At 42.1% G+C, this 25,889-nt stretch overlaps 1 protein-coding gene and 1 long non-coding RNA gene across 3 annotated transcripts; one reads left to right on the top strand and one right to left on the bottom strand.

Moving 5' to 3' along the window:
- Positions 1-638: 638 nt before the first annotated feature.
- On the bottom strand, positions 639-21,277 carry SLC25A16 (solute carrier family 25 member 16). 2 transcript variants are annotated; one of them, XM_064717263.1, is made up of 9 exons: positions 21,262-21,277; positions 18,578-18,670; positions 16,441-16,574; positions 14,717-14,780; positions 8,213-8,334; positions 7,636-7,702; positions 6,809-6,971; positions 4,239-4,307; positions 639-2,149 (listed from the first exon to the last, which is right to left on the bottom strand). In XM_064717263.1, the coding sequence occupies exons 3-9, from the start codon at positions 16,501-16,503 to the stop codon at positions 1,993-1,995; spliced, it is 705 nt and encodes a 234-aa protein (XP_064573333.1). In that variant the 5' UTR covers positions 16,504-16,574; positions 18,578-18,670; positions 21,262-21,277; the 3' UTR covers positions 639-1,992. The 2 variants fall into 2 exon arrangements, with proteins under 2 accessions (XP_064573333.1, XP_064573332.1); XM_064717262.1 differs by lacking the exon at positions 21,262-21,277 and adding an exon at positions 19,486-19,659.
- Positions 19,783-23,541, top strand: LOC135449871 (uncharacterized). Its single transcript, XR_010440870.1, has 3 exons — positions 19,783-19,868; positions 20,689-20,769; positions 23,120-23,541. It is a non-coding gene; the product is annotated as an uncharacterized LOC135449871 (long non-coding RNA).
- Positions 23,542-25,889: the final 2,348 nt, after the last annotated feature.

Below are 25,889 nucleotides of genomic sequence, written 5' to 3'. Positions count from 1 at the left end.
AATGTTTGCTGATAGATCTTAAAGTTGCATTCTCCAAGCATAACTGTGTAAATTCAGGAATCAAGATTAAAACACTTCCATACACTGTTAAATTTTATTTGGAAAAACTAATTCTGAAAATACAGCACAGTTCCATCAAGTAGGTGTGTTTTTCACATTCAGTACCAGACTCAAGAATTCAGGAGACACTTTTTATGTTCTCTTCCTCTCAGGCATGAACATGCTGGGTTCTGCTTTATTCTGCCTTACAACACCTTAACCTACCATGACACTCCTCACATACACCCCTGGTAGTAGAATTAAGATGTAAAACTCTTAATTTAATAATCCCTAACAGTATTCACATGAAAAAGAACTGGCTTATTTGCTCACACAGCAAAACAACGTAGAGAAAAGAAAGGCACTTCAGTTTTCTAATACAGTGGGTTTATCTCTGCTGCAAGAACTTTAAAATGTAAAAGCTCACGGTGATATTGGCTAGCTTTCCTTTTTGGGGAAAAAAGCTCAGATGAGAAAGCATATTTGCTGCCATTTAATTAAGAATGACAATGTTGTGCATATTTACCTATTAGGGCAAACAGATCATTCCAGAAATATGTATTCTTCCTGGTTGGAACACACACAGATCACACAAGGACACTGGTTCAAAAATTTTAATAAAATATATCCAGATACATTTCATTCTCTGTCCATTGCTACACTGTCAATTTCAAAGAAATTCGTATTTTTAAGAAACTGGGGGAAAAATTGAGCCACAGAAGTTGGTATTGAATATATAACTGAAAATCCAGTTTGTTAAATTTGTCAAAATTAAGCAAATCAGTCTTACCATCCAGCACTTAACATCACCATTGGCCAATTCTGAGAAGACACTAAAATATTTACAATAAATAAATAACTTACATGAAGTAAATGCTTTACAGTTTCCTGAATCAAGTGAGTAAAATCAAGAGTACCAATGTAAATCATGTATAAAATAATTCTTTTCAGAAAAGGCATCACAGGAGGAGGCCAACATGCAATAATCCATTGCTTGAGGAGCAAACAGCACACACACACCTACAGAGGCCAACACAATCTTCATTTCCTTTTCTGTGTGAGGTTGCACGTGGGCCCTGTGCCTAAATAAGCAATTGCAGCAGCATGCAGTTTCTTTGGCACGGTGGTTTAAGGGAGGGAAAACCTGTTTCCACCAGCTAGTACTGGGGTAGTACATACTCATAGCATACTCAGCCTTGAACACACCAAATGAACAACATGCAGCTCCACAGAAAAGCTTTCTGAGATTAGCCCCCACCACCTGCCACAAGATCTTCTCTAGAACTCATCCCTGTGAATTTCCCCCCACTCTTATTTGTGTAGTACAGCATTTCTTAGAATACAATGTACACCAAAATTTCCAAGCTGTCCAATACTGCAGAATCCATCCTGCTGGTTGTGGCTGAAATGGCTGAAGATCCCTTCCTGGGCAGCAATTCCTGTTCTTGCACACAGAACAACAAAAGGCTGCCTGAAGTGTGCTCTGCCAAGCTCAGCTTCCACAGACCTGGCAAGGATCTGAGTGCCAAAACCATTGCATTGTGTTCAAATCAGTTTATTCCATTTCATTTCTAAAGGACAGATGCCTAATTACTAGCTTCAAAGGCAGCATAATCAGCAGCATGTAACTCCTGGAATGGTGATAAAGCTAAATAACAGCTTGGAACCTGTGTAAAACATGGAGCTCCAAAACTGTGCCATTCCTAAAATTCATCTAATGAAGCCTAAAAGATCAAGTGCAAAAAAGTGTTCAGAGCTAGCTCATGTTTATGTGGATGTGTCCCCTGGCTCTGACTCCAGGAAATCACCACATTTTGGCAAATAAAGATGTCAGACAACAGCAGGTCCGCAGTAACAGAGAGCTTTCTTTGTTAAACTTCAAGTCATTTATTCATCAATATCATTTGAGGATTGATAGTGTAGTTGTACAGAAAAGTCTCCTAAAACAAAAGATCAGTTGAGGTGCAAGAATTGTTTCATGAGTTCATAGGTGGTGAAAGCCACGGCCTGGGAGGGGATGCAGCGGATGTAATTCAGGGAGAGCCCCCGGTACAGCCCCCGTCGCACTCCGTGCTGCTGGTACACGTATCTCAGTGTCTGCACCATGGTACTGCCAAAGGAAACCAGCAGGGGCACACACTCAGCATCAAAATCATCTCATTTCAATATTTACCTGGCTTTTAGGAGAAAAACCCACGGCATTCCACACAGCAAAGCCACACGGGACCAAAAAGCCACACACGGGACTAAAAAGCCACACATAGGGCTAAAAAACCACACATAGGACTAAAAAGCCACACATGGGACCAAAAAGCCACACACAGGGCTAAAAAGCCAAATGGGACTAAAAAGCCACACATAGGGCTAAAAAGCCACACATAGGGCTAAAAAGCCACACATAGGACCAAAAAGCCACACACGGGGCCAAAAAGCCACACATAGGGCCAAAAAGCCACACACGGGGCCAAAAAGCCACACATGGGACCAAAAAGCCACACATGGGGCCAAAAAGCCACACATGGGGCCAAAAAGCCACACATGGGGCCAAAAAGCCACACATAGGGCCAAAAAGCCACACATAGGACTAAAAAGCCACACATAGGGCCAAAAAGCCACACATAGGACCAAAAAGCCACACATAGCACCAAAAAGCCACACATAGGGCCAAAAAGCCACACATAGGGCCAAAAAGCCACACATAGCACCAAAAAGCCACACATGGGACCAAAAAGCCACACATGGGACCAAAAAGCCACACATGGGACCAAAAAGCCACACATGGGGCTAAAAAGCCACACATAGGACTAAAAAGCCACACATAGGACTAAAAAGCCACACACAGGGCTAAAAAGCCACACACAGGACCAAAAAGAAAACCTGCACTTCCACAAGAAATTTAAGGCCAAGGGCTGGGAATTGGAAAGAGGATGGTGCAGACCCAGCCAAACAAGTGTTGGTCAGAAAACACCTGCCCTACAAGATACATTACAGTGTTTTCCACCAGAATGGTTCCACACATTCTCTTGCCTAACTGGCAGGAAAGAGCAGAGAAGCATAAATTCCTTTTATAATAATCTGAGAATATAATATTTTGCCTTGTTAAAAGCAGAAATTGCACTGTATGTGCAAAGAGAACTTTCTTCACATACTTGCATTGAAAGTAAGCAGACATGAAATGGAAAGCACTTGAAGTGCTTGGTATTGCCATTGCAGACAGGGCTCTTGGAGAGCACCTTCCCTATGTTCCAAAGCTTCCAGACTTCCTGCCTGCTTTATCCTCTCACCCTCTAAAGACAGAGCTGTGCCTCTCCTTCAAAGCACAGCTCTCTGTATGGGCACAACAAAACTGTTACATGGGGAAGCCTCAGCTCTGTAAAAGGAGTCCTCACAAATGCAACAAGTAAAAACCCTGAGAACAATGAACACATTTTTATTTAAAAATCATCAGGAGTGGGAAATAACCAAGAAAAACAAAAAGGCTGGTGAAGAAAACAGAACAGAACCTTCACAGTTAAGCAGCACTGAGGTTGTTTGTGAAAGGTCACTTGGGCTGCTCCTGTAGGATCCAGCCTTCCACTCAGGAGATTCCCAGTGAATTGCACTGGATTCAGACATACACAATTCCACAAGATTGCAACTAACCAAGAGAAAACTCTCCCAGAATATTGAATTAGATTGGGACAATTTGAAATTCAGAAGGTTGCTCGAGATGAGAGCTGATTTAACATTATGATTTTTACGTTATTATGGTGCTTCCACTTGTACTGGAGGAACCTCAACAATGTGTGGGGTGTAGGAGGGCAAAAAGCTCAAATAAAATTTTATTATGCAAAATTTGATTATACAAAATCATCTTATGGAACAGATTCTGCACCATTAAAATACACTCTGAAACGACTTCAGTTCAGTTGAAGCATTTGGTGTCTCTCTCTTGCTGATACTAAAGGTAGCACAAGTTGCATTAAAATACAAAAACCTATTTTACCAGTAGAGATACAGGATTACTAACAAGGGTGCCATTGTTATTTCAGGTATTTTTTAACCCCAGATTGAGAGTGGTAGCTTTTGTCTGCGGGGAAACTTCTTTATTAAAAGAATTAAGAAATCATAATAGTTCAGGAGGTGGGGGTGGCTGGTTTCAAGTTTGAAATTGAGAGCTGCCATGAATTAGTCAGTGCAGATGAACAGGAAATACTCACAGGCACTTGTCAGAGTCTGGCAGAACCGCTCCCAGCTGCATCCGCCTCCGAGTCACATCCAGGGGGTACCTGCACAGGGACATGCAAACTGCACCTCAGGCACAGCACTGCTGCACTGGGGCTCAACAGGCAAACAACACACCCACGGGCAGCCTGCAGCCCTCCTGCACTGAGTCAGGAGTGCAGCTCACACTCTCAACAAGCTGAAAGCTCTCCGCAAAGGGAGACTCCCCTTACACAACCAAAACCAGCAAACCAGAGCTCTTAGTACATTCCATGTGGCACTAGTAAGGAAGAGACATAAAGATCAGATGAGAGTATAAAAGAGTCTGTAAAATGCTGAAGGGAGAAGACACCTGCATTGAAAATAAAATTACAGCTTAAAGATGAACAGGCAGTGATGTTCACACTGCAGTGATGAACAGGCAGTGATGTTCACAATGCAGTGATGTTCACACTGCAGTGATGAACAGGCAGTGATGTTCACAATGCAGTGATGTTCACAATGCAGTGATGAACAGGCAGTGATGTTCACAATGCAGTGATGAACAGGCAGTGATGTTTACAATGCAGTGATGTTCACACTGCAGTGATGAACAGGCAGTGATGTTCACACTGCAGTGATGTTCACACTGCAGTGATGAACAGGCAGTGATGTTCACACTGCAGTGATGAACAGGCAGTGATGTTCACAATGCAGTGATGTTCACACTGCAGTGATGAACAGGCAGTGATGTTCACAATGCAGTGATGAACAGGCAGTGATGTTCACAATGCAGTGATGTTCACACTGCAGTGATGAACAGGCAGTGATGTTCACACTGCAGTGATGAACAGGCAGTGATGTTCACACTGCAGTGATGTTCACAATGCAGTGATGTTCACACTGCAGTGATGTTCACAATGCAGTGATGTTCACAATGCAGTGATGTTCACAATGCAGTGATGTTCACAATGCAGTGATGTTCACAATGCAGTGATGTTCACACTGCAGTGATGAACAGGCAGTGATGTTCACACTGCAGTGATGTTCACAATGCAGTGATGTTCACAATGCAGTGATGAACAGGCAGTGATGTTCACAATGCAGTGATGTTCACAATGCAGTGATGTTCACAATGCAGTGATGTTCACACTGCAGTGATGAACAGGCAGTGATGTTCACAATGCAGTGATGTTCACAATGCAGTGATGTTCACACTGCAGTGATGAACAGGCAGTGATGTTCACAATGCAGTGATGTTCACAATGCAGTGATGTTCACACTGCAGTGATGTTCACAATGCAGTGATGTTCACACTGCAGCGATGAACACAATGCAGTGATGAACAGGCAGTGATGTTCACAATGCAGTGATGTTCACACTGCAGTGATGTTCACATGCAATGATGTACACAGCAGTGATGTTCACAATGCAGTGATGAACAGGCAGTGATGATCACAATGCAGTGATGAACAGGCAGTGATGTTCACAATGCAGTGATGACAGCATATGACAGGCATGATGTTCACAATGCAGTGATGTTCACACTGCAGTGATGTTCACACTGCAGTGATGTTCACACTGCAGTGATGTTCACACTGCAGTGATGTTCACAATGCAGTGATGTTCACAATGCAGTGATGAACAGGCAGTGATGTTCACAATGCAGTGATGTTCACAATGTGATGTTCACATGCAGTGATGTCACACTGCAGTGATGTTCACACTGCAGTGATGTCACAATGCAGTGATGTTCACAATGCAGTGATGTTCACAGGCAGTGATGTTCACACTGCAGTGATGTTCACACTGCAGTGATGTTCACACTGCAGTGATGAACAGGCAGTGATGTTCACACTGCAGTGATGTTCACACTGCAGTGATGTTCACACTGCAGTGATGAACAGGCAGTGATGTTCACAATGCAGTGATGTTCACAATGCAGTGATGTTCACAATGCAGTGATGTTCACAATGCAGTGATGTTCACAATGCAGTGATGTTCACAATGCAGTGATGTTCACAATGCAGTGATGTTCACAATGCAGTGATGTTCACAATGCAGTGATGTTCACACTGCAGTGATGTAGGGGAAAATCCATGCTCAGTCCATGAAATTAACTTATTTTATGGACAAAATAAAATAGAACAAGGACAGGGTGAGAAAGAAAAAAGCAAGCAAAGTAATAAAAATGCCAAATACACTATCAAAGACTTGATTTTGGCTTTTTTTTTCATCCTATGGTTTCACAGGTTACATAGGTTTGAAGGTAAATTGGAATCATAAAGTTCTGCAAATGATGTTCAGGGTCAAAATTTTTTAGCTTTCCAAACAAGGCAAGAAACAAACTTGTTACTAAAAAAGACTCCAGTGGGTTTTAAGAGATTTGCCTGGATTTGTTTAATTTAAGAGTTATCCGGTGAGTCAAAGACCCCGAAGATCAAATAGGTATTTATTAAGTGAAACAATAGGAAATACCTGCATTTCAGTATTTGATTAACTTAAAAACCTTACTGATGATTGTGTGAGAGCAAAGTTTCTTTCGAATGAGCAGGTGCAGAGAGGAAGCAGCCCCATCCCCACTTACGACACGGTCTGAGCGATGGCCCCAGCTATGCCCCCGCACAGCAGGTTCACGTGAGTCCTCAGCACCAGCACTTCCGGGTTATCCAGCGACGGCCGCCCAAGCAGCTGAGGGGCTTGAGCAAGCCCAATGCTCTTCAAGGTACCAAAGGTAAAAAAGGAAAAACCTGAAAGGAAATTTCATGTTACGTACTTGCGTTAAAAAGCAAACGACTTGTTGATGTGTCATCATAAACAGAAAGCTGCATTTACAAAATGAAACTATTTTACAGTTCTTTTGGAAGTTTTTTCTTATGCAGAAAAACAGTATTTTGAACTTCTACAGAAACTTCTGTCCAAATGGATTTGTGTTTATACATAATGCTACAAGAATACTTGAAATAAGCTAGACTGTGAGTTTTAAGGTACTGGATTGCTGTCACGAATCTAAGAATTGCTCCTGAGCTCTTCCTCAGTGAGGGCCGTGTCGCAGCCTTTCCAAAGGAGGGTATGTGAGCCGGGCTGCTCTGTTCCAGAAAAGCCACCAGGAGAGGGAGCCAAGGAGGCTCTGGGGCCGCATTTCCAGAGCCGCCGAGGATCTCCCTGCTGGAGAGAAACAGCCTCCTTGTCTCCTTGGGGAAACTGGGAATGCAACACAAGCACTGCTTTACCTTGCTCACTCTCAGCTCCAAACTGCAGAAAAGCCAGGCTTTGACTATTGAAGACACGTTTTAAGGAGCATCACTGAGATGATTTGGACAGAAGCTAATTAATTAGGTGTGCAAATATATGAAACAAATTTAGAAGTGCACAGAACTGCTGAAGGACTGGCACGTCCTGGTTTTAACTTACCTGCATATGGTGCCATTCCCACCACAGTTGGCATCAGCCCTCTGTAGAAGCCACTCAAACCACCTTCCTTTGAAAGAAAAACACAGCAGCTTTTGTAGCAGGGAACACAAGTAAGTGTCCTGAGTCCCCCTGCTCATCCAGACTCCCATGACAGCAATCTGCCCAGCACCAGCCACCACCAAGGAGCTCGTGTCACATTCTGCCTCCTGTGCCTCAGGAACTGCCTGGCTCCAGAGGAGATAAGCAAAAACCAAGGCAAAAAAATCTACACCCAGCATTAGAACTGGGAACATTTATGCATTATACACAGCCCTCCTCCCCAAATCTTTTTTAACATCACTACCTTTCTTGGAAAGCAGCTTCTCTGCTGTTTCTGACCTCCCACGTACAGGAGCCTGAGCTACAGCTCAGCAGCCTAAGGCAAAAGCAGCATCCAAAGAACTTTTTACATTAAAAAATCCAAAGTGCACACAATGAAGTCACTTATTTCACACTAAGCCATTATGTTCAATGAAGTGCAACATTATTTAAGAACATACTTTGCTTTTTCAGAACTGAAGATGAAAAGAAAAAATACCTTTGTGTAAATCATCTTGAATGCATGGATAATTCCCATGTACTTGTGTTCCCCTTTTACTTGGAACGCCAGGCGAACTCTAACCATATCAAGAGGGTAAGTACAAATCACTGCTGTAATACCTTTATTAAAAACAAAAACAAAACAAGCAAACAAAACTCACCTACACCTTAGCTGATTCTAGGATTATTTTGAAAAGTAGAATTTCCTTTTCTGGCAGTGAATACAATAGCATGTACAAACTATTTTGTTACAGAAACACTTACAGTCACTTACAATCAGTAAACAGGAACACCAAGGATGTGTTTGTACTTGGTGGTCACTGAAGCAGCACACCTCACCTAGGCCTGCATTTCCCAAGATTTCTGGGCCTGACTCTATTCACCTGAGCTTTGAAATCCACAGCTCCTAAGAACCAGGCTGGTTAAGTACATCAGCTTTGCTGGATTGCAACCATGAAACCTAATCCTACCATACTAAAAAAACACCTCAAACCACCAAATTTACATGTTGTATTCCAAACAGGTTCTGTCAGAATTTGGTGTCATTATTGAGTATAGATACATCTATCTATCTACTGTATCTGAAAATATGAAACATATCCTAATGACACACTAAATATATTCCAATTACAGCTAAAATAAAACCAGGCTCATACTGATGAGAAGTACTTAACTGTGTTGCATTACTGCATTTTAATAGCTCATGTTACGTCAGCACTTCTGTTTTAAAACTGAGCAGAAGAGTTTTCTGGACTTAAGATGCAAAATAAAAGGAAAAAAAAAAGTAAAATCTTCGAACTAATCCAGTTAGGAGCTGCTTCAAAACAGCTGAAATGCTGACCAGCTTGCAGTTCTGGAAGCACAACTCCAGCACAGAAAAGAACAATCCTAACACTTGCCTGAGTAACTAATTCTTTCCAGGCAGGAATTGAGGCAAACCACTCCATGGCTGACAGAGTCTTTGGAAGGAATAGTTAAAACCCTTGACTAACAACAGTGGTCATTTTCTGATGGTACACCACAGTCACCAACAAAAAAAAAAAAAAAAACCAACCAAAAAATCCCACCAAAGAACCAAAATCAAACAAAAAAAAATTCTAGGGAAAGGCAAAAAAGAAAGTAAAAACCTTTGTAATTGGCACTGTTTTCTAGAAACTGCTCTGATTTAGCCAAATGGAGCTTTTAAAATTGGTCCTACAGAAGAGAAGTACATTTTTGGTAGAAAGAAAATTGTCGCTTGTTTTTGTCAGGAAAATGTCACTTCCTTTTAAGTTTTAATAGTTTCTTAATGACACCTCTTTTTGTGGGTGCATCATCTCCCCTTCTTTCCACAAGGCCAAGACAAATCCATAACAGGGGGAACAGAAAAACAACACAAACCAACAACAACATCCAAATGCAACACAACCCCTGCAGACAAGCTCTGCTTAACTTTTATGCCTGGAGTTAAAATAAAAACCCAAAAAACAAAAAACCACTGCTCTGATAAACTGAATGATCTGAAAGTTATCAGGATTAGATGGTGAGATAAAAAAACACTGTAAGTGAGCTATCCAAAAATCTGACACTGGTCATATCTCAATTGGGAACCAACTTTGTGGGATTCTGGATTATTCCATCAGTAATTAATTTTAGAAGACAAAACCACCTCTTTTGGAGAATTTTGGAAAATCCTCTGAACAAAAAGCAGACATCTGCAGTTTATTTCTGAGGCTGTCTCACCCACAGGATTCAAAAGTTGGAAGCTGCAAAACACTAAAGCAACTTCCAGACTGCTTCCACTGACTTAGAAAAAATGCAAGCCCTCAGTGTAGAGCCCTTCCCCAATGGATTCCCTGAGATGTCCAGAAATATCATCAAATAGATCAATTCAAACAGGTTAAAACAAATTAAGGGAGGGGTAAGGCACTTTTACAGAGCTTGAGTGCACAGGAAGCCATCCCATTTCAGAAAAGAGACTTTACCCCCTCTCCTCTTTCCAGCCCTGCACTGAAATCCATCCAGGCACTTCCTCTGAACAAAGGCTAGCAACAGACCAAGCAGGAGCTTGGGGAATGCACTCTTTAGTGAGCACACTCTGAAAATAGCACCATTTAAAAAAAACAACACAGATGAACAGTATGTAGAGTGAGAATTTAAATAGAAACTTTGGTTTTTTTTTCTTAAAGTCCTCTAGCTATGAATTTTTGAAAAACAAATGAAAGAAGTAAAAGGGGATTTGGGACATGAGCCACAATATATGCTGTCTTGTAGCAAGTAGGAAAGGCATGTAACTGCTTTACTGTTCATGCAAGGAAAATGCACACACAGGGGATCAGGATGGATTTTGGGGCTCAGGAGAGACACCATCCTTTCCAAGAGGAGTGGAGCCAGCTGTGGGACACAAAGCCATTGTGCTGAAGCCTACAAAATCACTCATCTCTGCTCCTTCAACAGTTACTGCTTTACTGTTCATGCAAGGAGAATGCACACACAGGGGATCAGGATGGATTTTGGGACTCAGGATGGATTTTGGGGCTCAGGAGAGACACCATCCTTTCCAAGAGGAATGGAGCCAGCTGTGGGACACAAAGCCATTGTGCTGAAGCCTACAAAATCACTCATCTCTGCTCCTTCAATACTGCCTTATGAGAGGCCAGACCTCAGCACCTTAAGGCTCAGTCCCAGGCTTGGAAAAGCTAAGTTTATCTTCACCACTTCATTGTGGTGAAGCCTACAAAATCACTCATCTCTGCTCCTTCAACAGTTACTGCTTTACTGTTCACCCAAGGAAAATGCACACACAGGGGATCAGGATGGCTTTTGGGGCTCAGGATGGATTTTGGGGCTCAGGAGAGACAACCATGCTTCCAAGAGGAGTGGAGCCAGCTGTGGGACACAAAGCCATTGTGCTGAAGCCTACAAAATCATCTCTGCTCCTTCAACAGTTACTGCTTTACTGTTCACCCAAGGAAAATGCACACACAGGGGATCAGGATGCATTTTGGGGCTCAGGAGAGACACTGTCCTTTGCAAGAGGAATGGAGCCAGCTGTGGGACACAAAGCCATTGTGCTGAAGCCTACAAAATCACTCATCTCTGCTCCTTCAGTACTGCCTTATGAGAGGCCAGACCTCAGCACCAGGCTTGGAAAAGCTAAGTTTATCTTCACTCAGCCAAAAATCTCTGCTGGGGAAGGTGAAACAGGACAGATTCAATGTGCACCAGCAGTTCAGAGACACACACTGCCCTGAAATAACCTGAACAGGGAATGCAGCTCCTCCCTTCACAGAGCCACCTCCTCAAAAGCAGAGACCTCCTCAGTGCCAGTGCTGAGGCAGCAGCCAGGGAAAGGCCCTTCTGCACTTCCCACCCTGTCCCCAGGCACCTGTGACCATGCTGGGGACAGGACACTGGGTCACACAGACTAAAGCACTGAAGCACATGAGACTGTCCTTGACTCCCTCCCAGGCTTTGGCAGCTCACAATGGGATGAGCTCCACAGGGATTCATCTGTCTCCCAATTTCACTATTATCCCTCTGCTCTTAGTAACTTCCTTTGGAAATAAAAATAAAAACCTATCTGGGGCAAGAAAAACCCACAAGTGAAATACATTTATATTGCAAACACAGCTGGTATGCAAGTTTTTATTATCTCTGTATTATGATCTTTGTGCCATATCAGGAGCCCCAGAAATGAAATTAAGCACTGCCAGGAGATTCAGAGGAATAAAGTTCAAACGTGATAAGCACAAGGCACAGCCCTGAACTGCAGATTTGCTCCTTAGCTAATGTAAAGATTAAATTACCCAAGCAGCATCTTCTGAACAAAACAAAGCTTCAGAAACAACAAACACAGAAATTGCTGATGATAAAAAATATTTATCAGGGTAAAGAACGCCTCATTTATCAGTTCTAATATTTCTTTACATCCAATGAATAATAATTCTGTTTCCTTCCATAGCACATGTGAAGAACTAGACCAGATTTTTTTAAACTGCTGACTGAATTAGGCAACTGTTAATTACATACTATCTAAAATGGAGACAGCCAACATCCTCCTAGACAGTGCTGGGTCAGTACTATTTTCAATCACTTTTAGTAAAAGTAAAAAGCTAGAACCAAAACCATACTTTCTGTAGTAGTTTAATGGCACTTGAGTTTATTCTAGATAACATCTAGTCTTTTTTGGCTTTGTTATTTTGAAGTTAATCAAGTGCAAAAGAGGAAATACACATTTCTATGTTTTGATTTGCGTTTTTTTAATTAGAAAACTTTTTAAAATTAATTTGTAAAATCAATCCTGTGATGTTTTATTTAATGTTACTTGTTCATTTTTGATGTGATTTGATATTTCTCTTCTGCCTAGCTCTGCCTTTCCTTAAAAGCAGCTTTACCTACTTATCTGTTAATGAAGTGTTACAGCTGAAATTTGAATCACACAAGACTCAGGAAATTCAGAGTTAGAGTTTCCACAGTCATTTCAACTGGGTCTCCTTAAATGTAAGCATGACAATAGGCTTTTATTTTCCCTCCCTCCACTGCCCCCATCCTCACTGCCTTGTTTTCCCTGTGGATATGCTTTTGATCCTGTTTCTCACTTACAGAAGACACTTCAGTGTTTCCCACCACTCGGAGCTGGCTCAGCTCTGTTGAGCACCAGTCTGGTTGGAACCACTGCCATGAGCAAGATTTGAGTTTGGTGGGTGAAAGCAGACAGTGAAAGCTGCCAGCTGCCTGGCTGGATGCTGCAGGGGGGACAAAAAGCTCAAAGAAATACAGGTTATTTATCTCAGCTTAATCCTGCACCATGAAACTGTGAATGCCCCTGTGCACCAGCACATCATCTCCTTTAGTGTCAGTGGGAAGAAACAGAAAATCATCCTTTACTGCAGCCAGCACAGGAGGGAAAGCAAGAAGTATTACCAATTGCTTTCAAGTCTTCTCTGTTTTGTTTGCAAACCTAGAAAATTTCTGCACCAGATTTCAAACTCTGCTCTTCCTAGTGCCTCCTTCCTCCCCTCATCTCCTTGATATGCTTCAGATTAACCCTCTGCCTCTTATCATCTAAAGAATGTCCCAAGAAGCAGTTAATGCCACCTGGTAAACAAATACATGTGACACTATATAAACACTTGACTGCTGTGTTCATCTCAGCCCCAAGTCAAGCTCAGCTCCTCACTTCCTGGGTTCTAAAAATGAAACTACTGAGTCTATGGCACTTAAACACACCTCATAAAGCAGATTGGGCTTGCCAGATAGCACTGTACATTCATTTATTTCTGTTATTCTAACCACACAAACCAGATTTAACCAGTAAGGTGCTTACAACAATGCCAGATGCTATTAATTTATTTATGGGAAGAATTCCACCCCATCCAACACTGACAGATAAAGCTGATTATTCAGTGTTTTCACAGTGCCTCCCAGTCAGGTTCCCAGTCTCTGACAAAACTCCTGGAAAAGCTAATAATAGTAATAATAATAATAATAATAATTTTTGGGGGAGAAGTATATTGTAAAATCTTCCTTAGAACAGTTAAAACCAGGGGAAAGGAAAAAAAAGGAAGGAAAGAATAACATCTATGGATCTAGGGGCTTTTTTGACTGTTCAGATAGAAAGCCAGCCAAGTTCTGGAACATACCTTAGCAAACAGGCTTTGTTAGTTTTTAGGACTCTTCTCACTGTTTAATTTCATTCTCTTTCCTCTGATGCCACACAAAGTCTGAATATTTTAATGAGATCTTCCTAGTTTAACTGAAAGTAGTATTAAAAAATCCCAATTTTTTTTCCAAAGGAAGCTAAATATGAATACCTGTGACTATATGAGGACTGTCACTAGGCAGTTCTTAGCCTGTTTTACAAAGGAAAAGCACATGAAGAATCACTTCAATTAAAGCTCAGCCCACTATTACTCACCTTCCCCTGCTTTTTTCTTAGCTACTTTTGACTCAATGACTAGTGAAACAAATAAATAATCATATTATACACTGGCAGTTTACTGATAGGTTTTTCTGCTGCTACTGCACTAATTAATAAATGAGAGATTTTAACATTCACAAATATGACCTAAAGAGCATCATGCATGGAAAAGTATGGCAAAAATTCATGGCAAATCCAAAGAAACTTCTCATTTGAGAAGCCACAGATCTCTCTATTTCTGTGGGCTTATATTCAACCCAGCAGCAGTGGCAGAGGGGCTGCTGAGCTAATTCTACCAGAACCTGCAGCTTTGTACTTCATATTGATCACACTGCTTTTTATACTTGTTAATAAATGACTATTAAAAAACTGTGCTTCATAACATAGCACAGAATTCCCAGCTTGCACAAACATTTTTTAAAGAATACTCTTAGACAAACAGATTTCAATTAGGCAACCACATTAAATTAACCATTTACTAGTATATTTGCTTAATCCAAATTTGCAGGAGTTTGACCCAACCCCCCATGAAATCATCCCCTGAAGGAACATTCACTTTTGAGCAAAAGGCATGTCTGAAATGCAAGCACAAAGCCATACCTGCCATGGATCCAGCCATCAGCCGATGCACGTGCCCAGAAATGCCAAGCTGCTTCTTTATTACCTGCACAACGTGGAACACTGTCAGTAACCAGATATCAGAAAACACAGCAAAACACAGCACAAAGCTCATTAGCACATTAGTGCAAACACTGCAGCAGCTCCCAAGAAGTTTACAACGCTATAAATTCAATCCAGAACATTTAATTACTGTTAGAATTTTTTAACTGTTTCCAATGTTAAACACTGTTTCCACTGCTGCTGTTTCCAAAACATCAAAGTACTAATATTCTACTAACAAAGCAAAACAGTACGTTCAAAGTATTTGTACTATTCACTTCAGAAATTAGATTAATTGTTTATTTAGTTATCATTAATGTGTGTTAAACAAGGCAAACTTAGAATATAGAGAGCAAAGGACACTGAACAAAATTGAAAAGTAAGAAGAGTCAATTTTTCTTACATGCACATCATGTGAAATACTCCCATAAAGATTTTAACTGGATTAAAAGAAAAGGAAAAAAAGAAAAAGGAAAGAAAAAAAAGGAGAAATAAAAAGGAAGAGAAAAAGGACAACATTTCAGAGTAAGTTAATTACAGCCTGGAAGGAAGTTAGAAATTACCTTCCAGGCTTTTTATCAAATAACTAAGACTTTTTGCTATAAAGATCATTAGTATCCTCCCCCTTTAAGAATTATTTTTCTTTTACATCTCCATGCAAAATGTTGTGAAGGTTTCTGGTCAATTAATTGATAAAAGAACGTGCTATGATGCTAACTGGGTACTTGAAATTGCAGATTCATAAATCATTTCCATTACATGGCATGCAGTCTTTTATCCCACACAACATAAAATATGTACAGATCAAGAGCATTCATGATTACAGCACAAGGAAAAGAACCTACAAAACCAATTACAGCAACTTCTTTGTATCAGCCTTCTGAAATTTACTCTTAGGGAAGGGAATCACAATTTCAATCCCATTGTCCTCAGTAAATATTGTACCATTTCCTTGGCTGGGTGCTAAATCTGACCTTTCAAACATGAAACTTCTCCTTGCTAATAGCAAAATGGTATTTTTTACTATGAACAGCAAAGTTTAAAATGCATTCATGCTAACAACTGACCTCCATAAGATGCTGCAAAGATTTATTATTAAAGAGTAAATGCAGGAAAACAGAAAAAAATTGATCAATTTTAGGGTTTCAGAACCCTGAAATGAGCATTTTTATCTTCAAGGTCATTTTTATCTACAGCCTGACATAATAATTTGTCAGGTCAAATGTAACAGTCATATCCAGCAGACTTTCAAGTTTAAGTCCTTTTATCCATGAAGCACTAGAAATCCCAAATAAATACAATAATGTTTCATTCTACATTTTTTGCTCCATTATTCACAAAGGGCTACTTCATAGCAATACAAATAGCAGTAGGCTTTAAATTACCTTTTGTTTCCATTAAAGAAAGGGTATTATTCTCAGCAATACAAACATTTAGAAATCAGTGTGAATTTCTTTTTTCCTTAAGCAACACTGCAAAAGCTTCCCTGTTGCCCTGGTATTTTTAATGAGTAAATTCTGATAAAATTAAGCCACCTTAGAAAAGATATGCATCTAGTTAATAAGACACTGGAGTTTCAGTGTTAGTTACACTCACTCAACCAGTCTGTATTCATTGCAGGCAGGGGAAAAAAGAAAGAAAAGGAAAATAATAAATTCAGCTACCTTTTTATATTGGTCAAATGCCATAAACTGAATAGCTCCATAGGGAAAGATCCTGATCATCATTGCCCCATTTCCTTTATACAGCCCAAGGTACCCTTCCTTTTTGGGGACAGCACACAACGTAGAAAATACTCCTGCAGCAATACAAGAAAAGGTGTTTAGCACTGAGGAAAACAGAGTAAAAGCAAAAATCAAGGAAATGCTGCTGTGAAGAAAGTAAGCACACCCACAGCAGCCTAAGGCCAGCAACACAGGGGGAACTGCCTGGCTTATAGTTCAGTCAACTCTAAACAAATAAATAAACAAGGCTAAAACCATGGCAAAATAACATTGCCACATGCTAAATTACAGATTAAATGCCAGCACTGAGGAAATCAAATAAAACTGTTGAACACTCATTACTTACAACTTAAACATCACACTCTATCTCAGAGCTGTTGCAACAAGAAGCAATCCTACTTTTAATCAGTGGGAAATAATGCAACATCACACAGAGTTTGGGCAAAACCTATAGTTTTACTATAAACATTAAGTATATATATACCGACTATAAGCTAATATATATATTAAGTATATATATAAACTTAAACAATAGTTTATATATATAAACTTAAACTATAGCTTATATATATATAAACTATAAGCTATGCATAGTTACTATCAGATTCACTTTTTAGTTTGATTCTATAAAAGAATTAACTGTGATAATCAAACAGTTTTAATTCCTATGCAGCTACTAAATAAAAACCGAAAATGAAAATGATTCTTGCTTTCAGGCAGGAAGAAGAGAGTGGTTGACAAACTTTCATTTGAAGTTTAAACAAAACAAGTATCTATTAGTTTCTAGGATTCTAAGAATATTAATAGATTAGTACACCTTTCTACTATATCATTGTATACTTACTATAGCATTGTATATTAAGATATTATTACATATTCAGTAGCAAATTTACTTTTAAGATGTCATGCTTATTACCTGCCTCTGAACTTATTTATGCCAAGCCCAGAATTTCTCTCTATGCTGCAATGATGAGTTACTGCTTCTATTTCCTAGAACAGCGAGACCCACAAGCTCCACAATGCAAAGGTGTTCAAACACACAGGGAGGACTCGGATGAACAGAACCATGGTGTCTCTGCACTTACAGGTACCTCATCCACATAATTCTCCTTTTTTGCCTACTTGTAACATGGACACATTCAAGTCAGACACAGTTCAGATAATCAGCATCATACCTGACTCCCAAAATAGGGAAGAACATCAGATTTTACTTGCCAACCATGGCACAATACAAAGCAAATTGAAGATTTCAAATCCCAGTCAAACCAATAATTTCACCCTTCAATTCATTGACTTGAGTGTATACTTGTGTCTGTGTTACTGAAACACATTGTTTGTGTTTCCCTTTTTGCCACAGTGAATATATGCATCCACTGAATTTTATGATTTAGCAATGATTTATTTTTCCAACTTTTAAAAACATCTTTAGTGGCTAAGTTCATAACAAGTTCAGTTACATGCAAAATTAGCCAAGTCAAAATATTTTTCCCTCTGAAAATTGCAACATTTAACTTTTGGAGCAAAAGTTATGCCCCATTTCAGTAACATGTGACATAACTGGCTCAAACACCCTGCACAAGAGGGCACTGTTAGAGCCCGCAGAGACAGCTGCGGACACGTGAGTTGGCTCTCACCATGATGCAACACAGATGCCGAGCAGGGATCACCTGCACCTCCCAGCAGGCACAAACGCTCTGCTCGGTGCGATCCCCAGCAGGCAGGCCTGTCTGGGCTGCAGGGATCCCCACGGCCCTGGGAGCCCCCGCGGGACAGCTCCCACCGAAACCATCCGAGCCTTGGAGCAGTCATTGCCAATCTCCTGCTGCCTGCTGTCAACAGAAGATCGAGCCTGCCTTACATGCCTTATTGAGGATTGTTCTGACATCTAACACATCCACTGATACCACAGCTTACACATGGCTTTGTTTGTCTTCTCAAACGGTAACAAAACAGCCTCACCAGACAGATACAACCTCCTGTCTGATGAGCACCCTTTCAATCAGCCTCATCACTGAGTAAATTAACACACCCAAACCACACACACTGCATTTCAAACCTAAATTAGCAGCCATCTTACCTAGATGTTTGTAATGGTGGTTATGAGCTTGCAGCAAAATCTTTACTCGATCCAGTGGTGCAGTGGTTGTTTTGGCACAACATCCTGCAACACCTTGCCAAGGGAGAAACAGAAGAGTGACAGGATGAAAAACGTTCTTTAGATCAGCAGTTAAACAAGGGATTTTTCTAATGTAGCTAACTCAATCAGGAACTGGAAAAAGCCCCAATGACAAGTAAACAGCTTCCAGTAGATGCTACAAAGCCCCTAAAGCCTTAGCGAAACATTTAAGCTACTTTTCCTGTTTACAAAAACCCAGGCCACTGTCCGTCTCCGCTGCTAAGGTCATTGCAGGAGGAACTTTGCTGAAAGTTACTCAAGAGTTTTCCATCCTATTTCCTCCTTCCCTTTGCGGGAAACAGCCCTTGCCGGTGTTCCCAAGGAGGTGGGTACGTGTCTGCCGTGTACCCTGTGCTACTTCAGAGCGAGATCCAACAGAGAGTGCGGCATGATGGAAAAACTGTAAATAAACACAACCTTCTCCTAGCCCAGCAAATCAGTCACCTGAGACAACACCTTACAGAGCAAACAGGCTTTGTCTCTATAAGGTCATCAATGTGGCAGTATGTTTGCCAGGCTGTCTCGCCCCTTCACACCACCTTCATCTTGGGAACAGCAGCCTCAGCAGTGTGAGGACAGGGATAATCCGCCCTCCCCGAGCACCCTAACGAGGGTTCGGGCTCCGGGAACATTTCACTGCGGCTGGCCGGGGCTCCGAGCTGGGTCTGACACACGTGCGAGTCCCGGGCGTGCACCGCGCCACTCCATAGGGGAAAAAGGAGAAGCGAGCTCCGTGCTGCCCCAGGGGACCAGACCCGGCGGCGGTTCCAGGGGGACAGCGGCACCTCGTCCCCGCCCGGGGCACCCACCTCCGGCGATGAAGGAGCGCAGCCAGTAGAAGTCTCGGCGCGCCGCGGCCGGGGGCAGCGCGGCTCCGGGCCCCGCCGCCGCCGGGGAAGCCATGGGGCAGGGCCGGGCCGGGCCGGCTCCCTCAGGCGGCGGCTCCCTCAGGCGGCGGCTGCCGGCGCTCGGGGCAGCGCGGAGCCCCCGCCGCGCCGCAGGGGCGGAGCTGGAGCTGGGGCCGGCCCCGCCGAGCCGCGGCCGGGCCACGCCGCGGCGCCTGCGGATCGCGTCAGCCGGGCCGGGCCGCCCCTCCGCGGCGAGCCGGGGAAGGGCCGGGACAGCCCCGCTGCTGCAGCCTCTTCGCACCCTGTGCCTGCTCCGGGGCACCATGCGGCGTGGAAGCCGTTTGGTAGTGCCCCGGGGATCGCCTGCTGTTGGGAATTTAGCTGCTAGAAAATGGAAAAGTACAAAACCATGGCTAATTCCAAGTCCTGCACCTGCACAGATAGCAGTGTCCGTGGGCCTAGCTGTGGTATAATAACAAACAGTGAAAAAGACATGAGAAAAGAGAGATGTAACCCCTAAGGAATGAGGATGAGTTAATGCTATAGTTTAACCAATAGATTGCTTGGCTTACAGAATATTCATAAGCTTATTATTTGCTGTATAAGTGTTTGATACTTTCTTTAATAAACTGGACCAGAAGGACCTGAGGGACCGGGACCGGACCTGAGGGGCCTGTGATGAACCAACTGGTGTCCTGGTCCCCTTCCTTCGACAGCCTGCTGCTCCTAAGAACAGCCACCCGCCCATTTCACCAACAAATACTTATATTTACACCTATGGGCGCACATAGCCAAAACCTAAAGAGCTCTAATTAGACTGTACCATAAAATGCATCGATTTCTTTTTAGCCATTTAAATGGCTACTTAAATTTCGGGCTAGAACATGAATATTTCTTTTGTCTACAATTCTGGTTTCATACCCAGGAAAAAAAAATCTCAGTATGATTATTTATATGCAAGTTTCAAAATGCATCAGAAGAGGAAACATTGAAAAAAGAAAAATCAGCAGTTTTAGAATCAGAAAGGTCAAACATTATGATTCCACAGCTGTCAACATTTTGGACGGTTTTTTAGATTTTCTGCAATGTCTCTGTTGATTACAGTGTATAAGGCTTTCCTTTATAATAATAAATACCAGGAGGTATTTGACCTTTTGTCCTCAGCTCCTGAAGCAAAAACTCACAAGTGACCCTCTGGATGCTGGTGCATGGAGCAAGGAGAGAGCACACACCTGGTGACAGCTGGTGAGAAAGCTCATGCTGTCAGCTTTTCCATTATTTTTCTGCAGTTACTCACCTATTCCTTATATACTTTCTGCCTCATACATCTTGACCTCGTATTTCAAGTATTTCACATACCAATATGCCTTTTTAAAAAGTTAGTCTTCTAACACAAATAAATCAGTCAAACAGATCTCAGTCCTTGCAAGAGTAAAAGGAATCACTTTCCAAAAAGAATTGCCAGATTTTTGCTTTCTGCTTGTGTCAGATTGCCTTCAAGAAAAATTACTCATTTTTTCCTCTAATAGATTATATTCCTTAAAATTAAGCATGTGTCAGAATCAAAAAGTTTCATTTAATTCTATTTGACCATTGCCTCATTTATATATGTGAGAAATGGCTGTTACAATATTCATTCTTTCCCACAACTAAAAAAAAATAGATTTCTTCTACAGACCATTAAATAAGACCTTTACAGCAGAAAACCCTCAAGCCTTTTTACCTTTTGTACTGTACCTGTAAAAATATTTTTTTATTGAAGTCACTCTTTGTAAGTCTACCAGAAAGGCAACTGCTCTATGAGTTACTGAAGCAGGTTTTGCAAGTCCCTGATGATGCCATTTTCTCCACCCAATTTGTATTCTTTTGGGTTTCTGCTCAGGAAAAGCCTCCTCCCACCACAGCAACCATACTGTGTTAACAGCTCCAGCTGTAGGAGCCCAATTTACTGATTGCACACAGAAAGCATTGCAACTGCACTAACAGCTGAAAGTCATCACGTTTCTAGAGTTTCACCACAGACCAGAAAAATCAATAATCACAAAGATGGGCTGTCACTTCTCTTAGCTACAGGCAGGATATTTCAAGAAGATGCTTTGTCAGCCCTCATAATTTAGGGAAGGGTGCAAACTGTTTAGGGAAGCAGTAAAAAATTTGCATTGCAAAACTAAACAGAACATCTTGCATGGATATACTAACACACAAAGGAATTCAGCAATGAGCTTTATGTGCCTAGCTTTGTTGGGTTTTTTTAATACTTACTGGTATAAAGTGCTTTCAAGGTCTGTTTTCTTTATTAGAGACTGTAGTAGTTCGTTTGCACCTTTAAATCTTAACATTCTCCCCATTGTCACTTCATCTTTTTACCTCAAAATGCTTACACCTTTTACAAAATTTCTCTGGTGGCATCTCTTTCATGATGCATTCTTAAAAGTCATTAGAAATTTTAATGTTGTTTGGGTTACACTCATGTGTGACACTATGGCATCCTCCCCCAGTAAATCAATCAGTAGGGGAAGACATTAAAATTACAGTAATCAGGAGCACGGCAACAAATTAAAAATAAAAAAAAAAATTAGCAGGTAGGTAGTTTTATCAATTGTAATTTGTTTCTGATTTTTCTGTTGCTAAAGATGCTTGGTTTTCTAAACACATTTTGAATATATATCAATTAAAATAGACTATTAAGGTTCCAGTTAGGTAAGCTGTCCTTGTAGTAGTGGTTGCCAAAAAGATTATTTTCAGTGCTCTCAAATGCTGGTGTACACCAAGCCCTATTTTGAGATAGCTGTACAAGTTACCATCAGGTGTCATACCTCTGTAAGCTTTTTAAGGCTTTACTGATTAGTGATCTGATGTAGTAAAAATCACTTGCCCCACACCATATCTAGAGACATCAGATAACTTTCCCCACATGATAATCATTCTTCTCCTGCCACAAAAATCACAGCTTGCAGGTTACAACCCTAGAAAACCTCAGTTCCTTGGGACTGTGCTGTCCTGAACACTCTTCACCTCTGTCAGCAAGTAGCTGAAGTACCTCTTCCTGAGGGGAGGTGAGCAAGGAGCCAAAGAGGAGCACAGCACAGCAGGGGCAGCAGGACTCACTGACAGCACAGTCCTGCAGGACAGACAGAGCTGGGGGCTGGGAACAGCCTCAGCCACAGGGACAGCACAGGGCAGCTCTGTGGCACAGCCATAGGGACAAGAACAGAAGAACAGAAGACAGAAGATAAAGCCCAAAGCTAAGCTAGAGGCAAGCCTGAGGGTCACCTAGAAACCAAACCCAGACAACAAACAAGCCCAGAACCAACACACAAAACAAACACACCTACACCAGAGCTTAGACAAGAAGCAGTTACCTGGCCAGGCCTCAGCTCAGAGGGAGTTCAGGGCCCACAAATCAGGTGTGTGGGGGGAGGCCCCAGGTGAGGCTGCTCAGGGCCAGGAAGCCTTGTTGACACCCTCAGGACCCTGACAAACCCGGTCAGTGAAGCCTTTAATGAACAGAAATATCTGACTGATCAGTTCCTGAGTCTGCAAATGCAGTGGTGCCAAATTTCTCTGGCTAAGCAGGTGCCTTCCTTTCTTTCAGGAGCCAGGAAGAGGTGTGCCCTGTGTGACCCCTGTACCACATGGCTTACTGCAAACATGCAGCACACATGAAGCATCCAAAACTCTTGGGTCTGTGCATGCACAACTCACCATGTCTCGCCAGATGTAGTGTTTACCAGCAAGGTACTGCACAATCATTCTGCTGTCAGGCTTTTTATCACTCATGCACAATCATGCACTGAAGCAAGGGCCAAGATTACCAATGGAAATAGAAACTGGCAGCAAACTGCTGGCCACTGCAGGACAGGAACATCTGTCAGGAAATATTTAGAATAAATGCAGTGGGCCTGTATCATGGGTATGAAAAGATGAAATCATAGTCCCTTCTGGCCTTATTTCACATGAAATGGTGTTAACACTTAAAGTATCTGTGTTCTGTGTGCCTACAAATGTTAACCTGCTTTCAGTGCCAACCAGGCTGGTAGATACTATCTACAGAACCAGGGCCAAGAAAGACTAAATGAGGAAGTGGTTGTCAAAACCACAATTAGAATTCAAGAGTTTCTGCATTAAACTCATGTTGTTTGAGACTCCACTCTTTCAGACAGTGCCAACTAACAATGCTGTGGGTGCTTTATCTGATTGTCTGTATTACAGATCCAAAGGCATTGACAGTGTTTGGCCTGTGTTCACCTGCATTCACAGGCACAGCACCCACACCAGTGTGGCACACAGCTGGTCACATCTGGGCTGGGAGCAGGCTGGGCACTTTGTCATGCTGGACTTCAAGCTAATGAATGTGAGGCAGGCTTTGATAGAAGTGGAAGCTGTAATCTGTGTTTTGTAATCTCACAAGCAAACAACCCAAATGTTTCAGTATCATCTTTCCACTACAAGGGAAGCAGGGCTGGCTAAGATAGGCCTGGTTAGATCAAACCTGTCCCTTAAAAAGCAGTTTAGGTGTCTTTGCAGTGTAATTCTCAGAGCTTTTGGGTTGTGAAGAGCTGAAGTTCAGCATCAATCCAACCTTTCTTAGCTTGGACTGATCCTTTGCAGAGGTCTGATGCAGATGACTCTGCAGGACTGATTCAGGCATACCTGGATAGTTCTGCTTCCAGGGTCAAGGCCCTGAGGGCACTAAGAGGTCTGAATGTCCCCGACCAGCTGCATCTGGAGTCTCCACCCACATCCTTTGCCCATGAGCCCAGGAGCTCCATTTAAGCTCTACCCTGGCTGAGGAATCAGTTCTGTTTATTTAGAGCCTTAGTTTGGGCTTGGCCCCTTTTAGACCGTATGGACTGTGTTCAGTATTCACTTGGGTTGTATTTTTCCTTACTCTATGGGTCTCCAGACCAGCAGCTTGGGTTCTTGGTCAAACTTCAGCCCTATCTCATCTTCTGGAAGCTGTTTTGTTACCTGGCCTTGTGCCTGCATGCAGATGGTGTCCCTGGGCCTGTTCTGTTTACCCTGTGTGTGTACAATGGGGCTGGCTGGTGAGGTCCTTGTCCTGCTGGCTGTTGTGTGGGGCTCCCTGTCTCAGTGAGCAGCTGCCCCTCACAGCTCCCTCATGTTTACCACAGATTTGAATTTTGCCAGAGCTACTTACAGGTTTGTGCACTTGATTGCCTCACACCATGCTGTTCAGTTTTATTCATTCTATAGCTGGGTGTTAACTTGATTTTATCCTAGAGAATAGCATAGGGGTAGAAGCACTGTGTGAGACCAAAGGTCCAGCAGCTTAAAACCTTCCCCAGAAAAACAGGCAGTGGCATATTCACAGGGAAGGAGGTTTGGGCAGCATCCAGGGCCCTCCGTGCACTCCTTCAGCTTCAAGTAACGTTTAGTTAAAACAGCACTTCTGACTTGTGTGGTTTTGGTTTAACTTTCTTCCATTAGTTTTGCTTTAAAGAAAGAAACTCCCTGAAGTGTTTTGTCTCTTCAGTGTGCTGTAGTAAGGAGTTCTGTGGTTTGAAAACATGTTGTATGAGGTTGCTGTCTATGTTCTGATTACGTGTTTGATCTATTGCCTTGATATCCTCTACTTTATCTTTCTCTTTAGAGAAAGAGTTCATTGCTTCTCTAAACACACATTGAGTGAATGAGTAGCTCTCTCTGATATTACTTTCCATGCTGGTTTTGTTTTTAGTGTATTGGTTGGAATTTCATCCAGATTGCTGCCTTTCTAGGGTGGAGATAGTGGTGCATTTAGCTTCTCCATGTGCTTTTACGGATAATTGCTATGTTCTTATGTGTTTTTCAAGTTTCCCTTTGTACCTTTTAAGCCAACCAGACCTGCGCATTATATTTGAGATATAAGTGCACAAGAGATCTGGGCTAAATAATGATGGTGTGGGGATGTTTCTGTTCACTTCTCCCCTTCTTTTGTAATGCTCCCTGACACTCCACTCGAGCACACAGAACAGCTTCACTGCAGCACCTTCACAGCACCAGGGCCTCTGTTTTGAATGGGAGGAGTTAAGTCAGAAGCTGGGATTTCCACGTTTCACTCCACGTGTCTCACTTTGCATTTTAGTGAAAGGATTTCATCTGCTGTTTTATTGCCCAGACAGTCATTTCTGTGGGATCTTTTTCTAAACATCTCAACTCAGCTTGTCTTGCTAGGCTGAGTATCTTACTGTAGCCAGAAAAGATTGTGACCTGGTGCTACTTGCTTCCCAGGATGGAAGCCCTCAGACCATGAGCACATAGGTCAGTAGGTGTGAAAATGAACAATTACTAGTTCTTGTTTGTTTCCTAGCCTTTAGCATGTTTTTAATGGAGCTGTGATTGTGTGTGTTGATGCTTGGGTG

The sequence above is a fragment of the Zonotrichia leucophrys genome, chromosome 6, assembly GCF_028769735.1.
Source record: "Zonotrichia leucophrys gambelii isolate GWCS_2022_RI chromosome 6, RI_Zleu_2.0, whole genome shotgun sequence".
Classification (NCBI taxonomy): Eukaryota; Metazoa; Chordata; class Aves; order Passeriformes; family Passerellidae; genus Zonotrichia; species Zonotrichia leucophrys.
This window is presented reverse-complemented; position numbering and strand designations above follow the sequence as displayed.

What these genes read in the sequence shown, in the direction of transcription:
- SLC25A16 (XM_064717262.1), bottom strand. Translation starts at nt 19,579, where the DNA reads ATGGCTTCCCCGGCGGCGGCGGGGCCCGGAGCCGCGCTGCCCCCGGCC. An exon ending in GGGAATGGCACCATATGCAG is followed by an intron (nt 6,972 to 7,635) that starts GTAAGTTAAAAC and finishes ATTTCCTTTCAG; the next exon opens with GTTTTTCCTTTTTTACCTTT. An exon ending in CCAGACTCTGACAAGTGCCT is followed by an intron (nt 2,150 to 4,238) that starts GTGAGTATTTCC and finishes TTCCTTTGGCAG; the next exon opens with TACCATGGTGCAGACACTGA.